Here is a 12,288-nt window from a genome sequence, read left to right on the forward strand (position 1 = left end):
AACCGGCTCTTTCGGCTCGGCTCACTAAAAAGAGCCGGCTCTTTCGGCTCCGAACCAGCTCTTCAGGTTGTTTTGTTGCTTTAATTAATTTATTATTACCTAGAATATAAAATTATGCACAAAATGAACTACTAATGTAAAAAAAAAAAGGTGGTTGTATTTATATATGTTTATATATAAATATATGTGGTGGCCCCTAGAGACAAAGCACGTACAAACTCCAAAACATATTCCTAGAGTTAACTGAACTTCCAAAACAGAGCTACCTAGATCACTTAAATAACACAATTGAAAGCATGTGTGTATTATTTGTGTATTTATACACAAGCACTCATATATATTCAAATAAATAAAAAAAAAAGTTCATTTACCTGTTACTACCACACACCAAATCCGGTCGTTGGTACTTGCTAACTTGTGTAGCCACTAGGTAACAAAAGCTCAACACTGTGCCCTAGCATCCTGGAGCACTTCTGTTGTGTTTTGTACATGTTTTGGAGTTTTTACGTGTTTTGGAGTTTGCACGTGTTTTGGAGTTTGCACGTGCTTTGTCTGTAGGGGCCACCGTAAATATACTTTTATTTATTCACTCCACATAAAATGTAATAAATAAATCATAATACAAAAACCAACTGGTCACAGTTCAACTTTTAACTATTTAAATTTTCAGCTTTTTCCTTTTAAACAAATTTTAAGTGAAACAACACAAAACTCTGCAAACCACAACACAATTAAATATAAATTAAAATATGAAAACAAAAAGAACATGCACATTCTCTGTCATATGGGCCTGCATGAATAAACTTTCTGAATCCTTTATCATCCGCAACTGAAAATAGTTGTGGATGAGTACTATACCTTTCTAATGTGATGTTGTTGTCCCTGGCTCTCTTTCTCTCTCTCTTCCTGTGCAACTGCAAGTGTAACTACCACCCCTCCTCCCTCTTCCCAGTGCAAAGCACAAGGCTCGCATGCAGAGTGAAGCGGAAAAAAAGTGTGAGAGAGAGGGTGAGAGAAAGGGGGGAAAAAACCCCCCCACAGCTTTCGATAAGGAGCCGGATCGCGTCTTTCATGTAAGAGCCAATTCGTTCACGACCGACACATCACTAGTAGGGTTGCCAAATGCTGACTTAATAACTGCAGACCTCCGAACCTACTCTGGCATTAACATCAGTATAAACTGCACTAAAGCTTCACAGCCTGTTATCCATGATTGAGCAGCTCCTGTAGGTGTAAAAAATAAAAAACAAAACAAAGAAAGAAACCCCCACACTAATAATGCCTTACAAAGATCTAGCATAGACAAAGATGAAATAATAGTTTAAAAATTAACTGAACTCAAATATTCTGGATGATCAAAGTTATTTCTAATTGTGAAATCAACCCAAACAAGCTTTTTTTTTTGTGGCTCAAAGTCTATGTAATAAGACCAAACAAGCTAGTTTTGACTCCTAAAATATTTCTAATTCAATGAAAAAGAAAAATGGCATCAAACCCTGACATCAAAAACCACGAGCATCAGACTGTAGATTCTCACCTGATGTGAGCAGCAATCAGAAATGGGTGGCAAGTTAACTGAAATCGTGTGAGGACAGGTTGAGCTGTTTGGTTCAACTAGAGAAAGACAGGGAAACAAGGCTAGGGCTTAGAGAAAACTAAGTAAAATCATGGAAATTAGCTGTACTTTGTAAAAATATGCCACAGTTACTTGTTTTGAGCTATCAGTTGTAGTCCTCCTATAGCAGGGACGACACAATACAATGAGTAGCTGGTAAAACCACCAGTAGAAGCACATAATTCTCAAAAAAAGAAAAAAAAAAAGGTTATTTCATGTACTTAGTCACAACCTCCATTATTAAAAGCTTCTTTTAAATTATTTAAAACATAATATTTTGTCAAAAGGACACAAGGTATAATGTTTTAGTTAGCTAAAGCTAACGTATATTACTTTATGTTAGTTTCAGCGTTCATATAATGTTAGCTACTGCAAACATTTTAGCCTATGAAACACCACAGGCTATACCAACTGTCTCAAAGAAAAAGGTAATTTGGGATAACCTCAAGTCTTACTGCCTGACAAGTCAGGTTGCAGCTAACGCTGCACATATATTACACAAACAGCATCTGTAGGCGTATGCTGCCCCCATCAGTTTTGAAAGAATTGCAGCCTTGGTACATATACCGCCAATGGTACCTAAGTGCCCCCCCAGTACTGATGTGTTTTAAGAATTCTGGTATCAAATGGTGTTGGAAGTATTGTTTGTATGACATCCCTAACAGTTAGTGTACCATTAGCCATGAATATTTACAGGTTTCCATCTGGTCAAACACATTCTGTATGAAATATTAATGCCTAGTTTACTATATATGTTATTAATTATTTTGTCAGAAATAGTTCAATGATCACAAAGCATATTTACAAAAATGATACCAATGGAAGGAAAATTAATAACTTCTTTCTTCTCAAAATCAATCACAGCTGCAAAAACTGTAAACCATAAAGTGGAACTTATAAAACACCCATCTGCTCACATTCTGCTTTTTATTTTTATATATATATATATATATATATATATATATATATATATATATATATATATATATATATATATATATATATATATATATATATATATATCTCCCAGAAAAACAGAAATTTGCAACTGAACTACAAGCAGCTTTGTGCCTGACGTCAGATCCTTCACTTTGAATTAAGTCCAAAAAGCATCTCATAATGACACTGTCTAAATCAAATACAGACATATTGGTTTTCATTATTGGTATGCAAAAAGACACACCTGGGTTATAGTTTAGATCCATGGGATGCAGATGAAGACGTGCCCCCTCTCAGGTGAAGGCTGAGGTAGCGAAAGCCACGCTCTTGCTGCTTACTGCTGACCCCCACGTGCCACTTCTTCATCTGTTCTTGTTGTGCACCACTAGCAGCTCTATCACCCTATTTTTCTGCTGAAACACAGTCCGCTGCACTTCATATTCTCCCCCACCTTTCTTTGCTTATCCTCCACGTCATATAAGTCTTCTACAACTTCATTTTGCTAAGTCAAACGCAGGTCAATGTGACACATCGATCAGCGGCAGTTAGGCGAGGTCAGGCCAAGGCTAGCGTGTCTGCATACCTCTCAGGAAGCCTTTTTCTCAATATACAGTATACTTCTGTCAAAGGAGCTGAAAGAGCAGAGGAAGCACATTTTTGAGACACACGCGAAACGACTGCAGGACAGAAAGCGATGAGTGAAACGGCAAACCGGAGGCAAGATGGTGTGTCTGCTCTTCTCTGAAGAGCCCCTGAAGGAAGTGAGTGGGGTGGGGTGGGAGCTAGTGGTGGAGGGAGGTGGGTTGCATCATAAATCAGGCGTCCCTCCCTGGAGTGGGACCTGTAAATCTGGTGAACGAAGAATGGGCACTCAGCCGAATGATTCATCCACAGTGCTCTATAAATACTGCTGTACAGGGTCGGCAAGGCTGTTGCTACTGGTGGCCAAGAAACCCAGAGACACTGGGGTTTCTCCCTCTGAACGGAAGGTCTTTAATAACCCTCTTATCTTTTTCAGTCCAAGCCAGACTTGTAGGTGAACTACACATTACTTGCTTCCTTTAAGTGGGAGAGAAGCTGGCAGAAAAGGTATTTAACATTTAACACCAACACTACCTGTTGGGAGTCAAACACAGGAAAACATGAAAAAAAAAAAAAGACGTGGGAAGAGATCTAAATATTTACCCAGAGGAAAAATCAGTTTACATACCATTGGTCTGGACATTCATATGAACTGGCCCCAACAGACAAACACAGTATAACAGTCCAGCTGAAACTTACTTCAGTGGAGGCCCAAATGTGTACTCACTGAAACCTGGCCTATCAGATACACGGTGGGGGGCAGGGGTTGTGGAAAGACATTGGAGTGGGAGTCTGATAATGGACATTGGTATGCAAGTTTCAAATACCAAGCCCCCCTCCCAGAATAAGGCTGTTATGTAAGCATCTGTGCTTCCTGTCCTGCTTCTCTCTCTGGCTTAAACTGTTTTTTTGCATTTTCTCGAGAGGATCGAGAGGCATGGATTCTCACAAACGGGGATGTTGTGATGCATGGATACAAGAAAGGAGGAAGTCTGGAATCCTGGAGCCTAAATGAGAGTGAGGAGGACATCTCAAACACCTACTACATACAAAAGGCATGCAGCATATTGTCTGGAAATGCCGGCCTCCCTTTTCCTGCTTTTTGTCAAGTCTGTTCGATCCAGATGTAACATTACAATTATGGCGTGTTTAGCTTTATGCTAAACAACGCATGTACCACTTATTGTCCTTCACAGATCGAATACAAAGTAGTTTGCTTGCATAAGCTTGTGATTTATCATCTTTTGACTGAATGACAGCTAATGGAGGACATCATTAAGTGAAACGCCTCTTTTGAAAAGTATGAAAATGTAGCAGGCGACATTTCATATCCATTCATCCAGTATTTTATCCTCTAGGGCTGTTTTTGCAAATGCCTTTTCCCATTTACCAGCTGATCAATCATGACTTCATGAAAAATGGCCCTAGTCAACACAGGGTACAGTCTGAGCTATTATGTGGATTCTCATGGGTTTTAGTTCCACCACTAAAACACACAAACTACACATTGTGTTGTTATAGAGAAATGCAAGTGGGCTGAAGCCACTAATCAAACTGCTGCTAACATATAAAACCAAAAACTATATTTATGTTGCGTTTTGCGTAGGAAGTTGCCTTCCTGCGCGGGAAAAAAAAGTATTTTGTTAACTGTCAAACCATCAAATTCAATGTGCAGTGGTTTGCTGTTGATATTACAATCCCTCCTAACAATCATTTAACTTAAATTTGTTGAATCAAATCATTTTTATGCTCCTTAGATATTAGTTTCAATCCTCAGTCAGTTAGCATACTCTAGCGTAACAAAGGAAACAATGTGTATGACAGACTCTTCCAAACCAAAGATGACCAAAATGAAGTAAGTGTGGCAAAACATCAGGCTCTTATTTCTACAGTGAGAGGCTCAAATGGCTGTTGTTGGTTGGATTTTGTTAAGCCTCAGTCACACAGGCCTAGAGATTAGCTCCTAAACCCCTGCAACTACCGGTAGCTAATGAAGTTAGTTAGACTACGTCCACACTAGCCCGGATAGATTTGAAAACGGCGCTTTCAGTTGTTTTCAAAGAGTTGCGTGTCCACACTAAAACGGCAGAAAACGCTGACGCTGCAGTTCCGCGCATACGCAAAAGCGAGTGAGAATTAAAGAATTTGAAGAAAAGCTATTTGGAGCGTGTACAAACTAATATTAATCTTTTTTAGGGCTGTCAAAATTGAGAGCAGTCAAAACAACTGCTGTATAATGCCCTCCGCTATCTTTGTTTAATTGGGCACATGACTGCATCACATGACTAAAATGCGTCATCGTTTTAGAAAGTCTGCGTTTTCGAGTGTCCACACTGCGATGGGACAGCTCTGTTTTGAAATGTATGCGTTTTCGAGAGCGTTTCCAAAAGGCTGCGTTTTTCCTTGGGGAAAGCGCCGTCTCAGTGTGGACGGGAGGGTAAAACAGAGAGAAAATCAATGTAGACTGATAAGAAAAAAACAACAACAAAAAAACAGAATAAACCCACACAATAGCTGGAGATAAAATATTCAAAATGTAATGTTTTGGATTCCACACCGAAAAAAAAAATAAAGTTGTGTCTGCAAAGCCTCGTTTGTATAAAATTTCCTTGAGCTATAATCAAGATTACGCCAAAGAAGAAGCGCATAGAAATAAACAGAAAAGCCTACCAATCAGGAATGGGCATCATCGCTCTGTCTAGGTGCATCACACTTTATGTCATACCCAGATTTGTTTTTATCTGCACAGTTTGGTTTGCAATAATTGTTAAAATGACAGTCTGTAGGCTGTGAACAGTTCCCAATTTAATGGTTGCAACACAATTTATACCCTTTTTTTTCCAATTACAATGAAAAACATTAGTGAAAGTAACAAGTCTCTAAGAGTGCAATGTGTGTGTGCGTGTGTGCGTGTGAGATTCTCTGCTCTCTGAATTATAGTTGACAGACAGATGTGCGCTGTCATGTGGAGGAGGATGAGTCGCACATTTCAGCTGGTAGTTTGAGTTCCTTTCAAAATGTGCAGCTTCTTGTGTTTCACAGTCCACTAAGAGTCACAGAAGCAGCTCTCTGTCATTTATGTGAAACTGCAGCACAAAATGACAACAACAACAAAAAACTCAATCATTTACTTTTTTTGGCAGGCGTATGACTCCTGTATCCTTCATTTGGGGTAAAAAACCAGAATAGTGCACATGCTCTGGTTTTACAGTTGCCAGATGCAGTTTTGGCTCTGGCTATTTTTTTTTTTTTAGCATTGTTTGCTAGCACAAGAAGACAGGTCACATAGCAGTCTTCTGTCTCTGCTCTGAATAAATCCATCCACGGCACACTTAAGAAAGATGTCACTGCAAAGTGGATCTGCATTGTTAGCACAGGAATATATTTCACAAATTTCAGATACCTCCTTAATCCTTGTCAAAGAGACATGTAGCTCAGTTTTTCTCTTTAATAAACCAAATAATAGCAGGCAAGCACTTTTTTCATTCTATGGATGATTAAGCAGCTTGGGCTCCAGCTCCGACAGCCCAAACTCCTGTGAGTGTGGGACACCTTGGGGAACTTAGTGACATTTTTCTACAAAGCCACATGAAATCAAGAGCGATTCCTGCTACCCTTACAGCTACCTTTGAGGAGGAAAAAAAGATTATCCTTGTGCTTTGAGAGCCAGCAAAAATTTCTACTCTTCAAATCAATTTGCCAGTCAGTCAGAGTTTCTTTTCCAGCACCCTGTCAGATGCTTTCAGGGAAAGGGAGCTGTAATCGGTTTGAACAAACCCTTCAGACTTCATAATGCTATACTACCACCATTCACCCATACAGGGGAAGTGATCCTAAACATGGCTGACACCGAAGAGTCTTTTAAATCACAGCAAGCCAACGTTATCCAAACATTTTTTTCACTGGTAGTAATGCGTTTTCTAGCTATTTCAGCAAACTGCAGAGGAAGTTTACAGACGGTGTTGAAAATCTTTTGAACTAAAAACGTGATTTGAGCTAATGCGATGGTGCCACATACATACATAATATAGTAGTAGCCAAAAACATAGGATAAATTAGATCCCCTCCTCTAAACACACTTTCTCACTGGCAGCAAGACTTTACCTACTATTGCCAGCCTTCAGTTAGCCATTTCCACAGCTAGAAGAAGGATAGTGAAGACAGATTTTAGTTGGACGCCCACTTCTGGTTAAAGATGAATGATTTGGACAAATGTGCATTTATTCTACTGGCCACTGCCATAACAACTTTGTTCTCTTCTAACGCAAAATTTAAGATAATGCTTGACTTTGTCATGGTGCTAGTGAACCTTGAGCTAAATGCTAACGTCAGTATGCTAACAAACGCATGTCAAAAAATATCAATGCTGTTATTTTGTTAATAATTCATACACTTAATTCTTTTATTATCAATATTTTAAATGTATATTTGATTTAATTTATCTATATTTTAATGATATATTATCAAATTTTAATAAGAATTTGAATATTGCAGTGATGAAGTGACAAAACCAGAGCAATGACCTGTGTTTAGGAATGCCGTTCAGTTAATGACTTCCAGTTAGCACTATATGGTTGTCCAGCCTGCAGTCTTATTGCTTTGGCACACTCAGTGCTCTCATAACATTGGTTTCTGCCAAAGCAGACAGCTGTTTCAGGTTAAAGCACTCAAACAGCTGGTGAACACAGGGTAGCATTTAGCTGCTAAATAAATCGTAAAAACAAAACAAAACAAAAAAAAGGCCAGATAATATCAGATTTATATTTATATTTTGGGCAGACAGATCCCAAAATTAATGGTAATGTGGCTGTATTACTATTACTTCTTGATATTTAAATAGGCAAGCATAAACTATAATTTATGAGGTGATTAGGCCTACTGACCAATGTCAACATTGTCACAACTTATTTCTGCTGCCCTCAAGTGGTCAAAAAGAGGCAGGGCACAATCTGGACAGGTTAGTCGTCTATTTACACATTTTGGCTAAGTGATAAAGTGACTGTGAAGAAAAATGTAAAAGTGTTGCATACAGAAATGCTTACTCATAACTGTATAGAAAGCTGTTTCCTTGAAAATGAAAAGTTAAAAACACCATCAAACTTACTTAAATTGTTCAGAGCAGAAAATACAACAAGCACCAATTTCAGTAGCTTTTTATAGTTTACTTTGTATAGCATTTCATAGCAATCATTTCAGCTTGTGTTGGATATTTTAGATTAGGCCAAAACGACGGACTGATCTAACAGATAACTACTGGGATAACTGTATAAAAAGAAAAAACAAAGCATCCCAGTGTTAATACGATGTATTTGGTCTGTTATTTCAATAACCCTCATATCAGATGCTTCATCTTTTCAGACTTTGTGCCTCAGCGCTCAGTTCTAAACACCGTCTGAAAAACAAACATCCTCCCCCGAAGTCCTTCCTGGGGAAAAATGTCACTAATGAGGCACTGTGGGGTTTTGGAAAACACCATTCTTGATGTTGGATGTTACATTAGAGGGAACTACTCCGTAATTGAATTGTGGATCTAGAACATTAAGGAGCATTTAGTTTACAGATGCCATGAATAGGTCAATACAAAAAGGTTATGGGAAGAAACTGCCATCGTGACTATTGCCACGTTTGTTTTTTACACACACACACACACACACACACACACACACACACACACACACACACACACACACACACACCAATCTAGTGGCTATTACTTTTTTAATAATATTAAATCATCATCAGACACACCCACTTAAAGCTGAGCATTGATCCACGATGTGTGTCTGAAGGTGGCCTTCTGTCTCGGTGTGATCGCGAGCATAAATTCAAGATGTAAAGAGAGCAACAACAACGAGAGATGTGACCCACAGAAGCTCCAAGGCCATATGCTGGTGTGGAACAGACACCAGGTTATTGAATTCATGTGCACACTGGGAAGATACAGTAGATACATGCACACCAACACGCTGATAGACAAGCACAAGAGCAAGAGGAATGAGTTCAGTTTGTGACCTTTTTCAAAATGTCATAGAAACAAATTCTTAAGAGGAAAAAAAGTGCACTGAAAAACATCCCACAGGCTCTGACAAGACAAGCTAATGGGAGATGTACAGTGAGGGATAGTTGACAGCTTCATATGCAAAAATCAAACCCTTAGTTCTACAGGCAACATCATTTTGCCACAAAAATATCAATAAAATCCATTACACTTATAATGCACGTACCGATAAAGTTGCTCACATTGCTCCTAGATTTCTGGAGCATTAGATGCTGTGTGGGCACTACGCGTCCGAATGACGATTAAATCATCATATCAGAACATGGAGTCTGAAACACAGAAAGCATGCTCATCTCTGTCTGTTTAATTTGACCTAATGTATGTGCGGATTGACTCATATTCAGTGAAGTGGGTGTAGGAGGTGGTGTCAGGTGGGGAAATTATTTGATTTTCACAAGCTTTTTCCATTTATGTAGCAGGGAGCTCCCTCACTGTGTATGCTGTTTGGTAGCTGGGTTTGCTGCACATTAATGGAGATGCAGACAAGCACCTCTGTTTTACCTTTTACAGCCTAAAAAGAGATAATGTGTGTAAATAAGCTATGACCAGGAGTCCCACATAGTTGCATTTTACTTAAATGAACAAAAGTTTTCTCAATCTGAACCTTCAGGTAACGGTTAGGAAAATCAAATAGTTTTTGATGTGTGTAAGTTATGATATTTATTGATTTGCCCCCTTTCAAAAGCTAAAAAAATAGAAATAAATTGCATGTTGGAGTAGCAGAGGTTTAAGGCTTGGCATGGGATTAAATAACAAAAATAAAAATACATACAAGCTTAAAATATTACCAACAAGGTATAAAATTGTGTGTTTTTTTCCCTTTTGCATTGCAAATTAATGCAAAGGAATAAGGAGGAAATGTGCGCTCGGAACATTTGCTTCTCTTTGGATAGCGGCTTGAAATAGAAGTGCGGATGGAAGTCGTGAGCATATTATGGGGTTAAAATAGCACCTGGTATTTAGAGACTTCATAAACACGAGGCCACGGTAGCACTACAGATGGATGCATACGCACATGATATCATGAGGAACTGATTGGGTCTGTCAGCCCTGTGAAATAATCACAACTACAGTAAAAAGACAGTGGGCTAAAGTTTAAAGCTGCATCGACTACCTTCAGTCTGTGCCAGTATAGAAGAAGCTATCTGTGACTAATAGGACATGAGAGCCTTTATGAAAACCACCTCCGTGTGTCCTGACACTGAAATGTCAGCACAGCAGATTCATAAGTGTTCTTAATGACTCTACAGGGGCTTCTTCAACCTTAAACACTGCTGCCTGTGGGCTTATATTATCACTCTGTCATATTTCATAGCCACGTTTTTTTATTTGAAAACTTCCATCCATCACTCACTCATCAGCTTTGAGTGCTTTTAATTTAGCCCACACTTTCTCATGAAAGACGGCACAGTGGTCCATGGTCTTGAAATTGCATGTCTGTCTTCAGCCTCCAATAGTTATCAGTACTATTAGCCCGACATTCAGTCATTACTAGTTCAAGTTATTTAATAAGAAGGCCGACGCAAAGTATTAGGGATTCCTTTAGTATTATGCAGCATGGCCAGTTTGCACGTCATTCACTCAAACAAAAACAATGATACGAATAGTCTCAGTTTCAAGTTTCGAGCTCTCTGGGACTCTTAGCTTCCTAACGCATGTGAATACAATTACATCAGCATGATTATCGGAGCAAGCGTCCACCTCAGTGACAGATGATACCCACGGGTCTTCAAGGTGCCCTCCCCAGAGCTGTTGATCAGACACAGATGGGAAGCAATCACAAGAGCAGGATTCAATTATAATCCCCACTAGCTCTAAAATGAAAATTTATTATTTACATGAAATATATTAAATAATTATCACTGAGGATAATTTAACACAAGCATCTGGACTTTTTTTTAGAAGCTCTTCTCTACCAAGTTACTTTTAGTTGCAGAGTGTTGGCAAATACTATACGAAAAAAGTACATTAAAATATGCTTCCCACTAAAAGAAGATATGTAAAACTAAGGCAAAGGTTAAATAAAAGTCATATTTGCACTAAACTTGCACATTATTTCAAACAATATTTGAAAAGGACAAGAGGTCATCTTAACTCGCAGCACAAAGGCTAAAAACGTCTGGAGCTGATTTTTTTTTTTTTTTATATTTGCAAATTTTCTGTGTTATAATGAAACCAAAAAGTCTAATTTTTATAGTTTCACAGATTTTAAAAGTTCATTTGACATTTTACTGGCATTGCAATGTCTAAGAAAACCACACGAGGGCGCTATACCCTTTCTTTAAAAACAAAAAGGCCCCAAAGCTGTAGATTTACTCAAACCCAGAAAAACATTAAAACACATTCACTGTGAGAAAATGCTGAGAGATTAATTGCTTATTAACTTATGCAACAGTTTGTCAGCTTTTCAGTTGACTCAGTCAGTAGCATTTAAGCTCGAGGCTGTCCACAACAACGTGAGGAGTTTCTCTCATGAATGAAGGAGTGGCAGTCTCTGTAAACGAGCAGGGCACTGTTCCCTTAATTAAAAAGCAGCGGTTTGCTCGGTGACAGAGCCGAAGACTGAGCCTGGGGGCAAACGCAGACAAAGTGACACACTCTGAACTCTTGCTGGAGCTTTGTGCGTTTTGGAAGCTGCATGCGTTTTCTCCATCAAAACCACAGCAGGCAGTCTTTCCTGCTCAGATAATTAATCACAGTTGGGTGACAGGGAAGTGACATTTAGCAGCAGCTTAGATGTGTAGAATGAACGAGCAGCGGATGCCTTTTTTGTTAAGATAGTCGTAATTTGCTGCTCTGCTTGCTCACTGCATTGTTCTGAGCTCTGTCATGCCATGCAGAAATATTATGATGATGATATCTGACATTCTTGAGAGGATTTAAGAGCACTGCGGGAAATAGAACTGCAGAGCGATCCTTGTCACCGGGACGTTCTGATATGCGTTTCCGATGTATGGCCTACATATCTAGACAACACTTTCTGTCTATGAGAGCTATAGCACCTCCAAGATGCTCCAGTTGGGAGGAGGATCCACAGGCACACATCTGTCACAACATTATTCATACAGTTTAAAAGTGTCCAGCACATTCACTT

General features: G+C 38.9%; 1 protein-coding gene across 4 annotated transcripts in view; it reads right to left on the reverse strand.

Moving 5' to 3' along the window:
* The window catches only part of arhgap24 (Rho GTPase activating protein 24), an 86,605-nt gene that overhangs the window by 35,407 nt on the left and 38,910 nt on the right, over positions 1–12,288 (reverse strand). Inside the window, exon 1 of one of the 4 annotated variants that reach the window (XM_080875451.1) lies at positions 3,765–3,787. The exons of 2 other annotated variants lie outside the window; for them this stretch is intronic. In XM_080875451.1, the coding sequence (XP_080731577.1) occupies positions 3,765–3,783 (19 nt within the window). In that variant the 5' untranslated portion in view covers positions 3,784–3,787. Of the gene's footprint in view, positions 1–2,798; positions 3,289–3,764; positions 3,788–12,288 lie in introns of those variants that run through there. One more of the 4 variants, XM_080875450.1, reaches the window with a different exon arrangement.

The sequence above is a fragment of the Rhamphochromis sp. 'chilingali' genome (assembly GCF_963969265.1).
Source record: "Rhamphochromis sp. 'chilingali' genome assembly, chromosome: 2".
In the NCBI taxonomy this organism is placed as follows: domain Eukaryota; kingdom Metazoa; phylum Chordata; class Actinopteri; order Cichliformes; family Cichlidae; genus Rhamphochromis; species Rhamphochromis sp. 'chilingali'.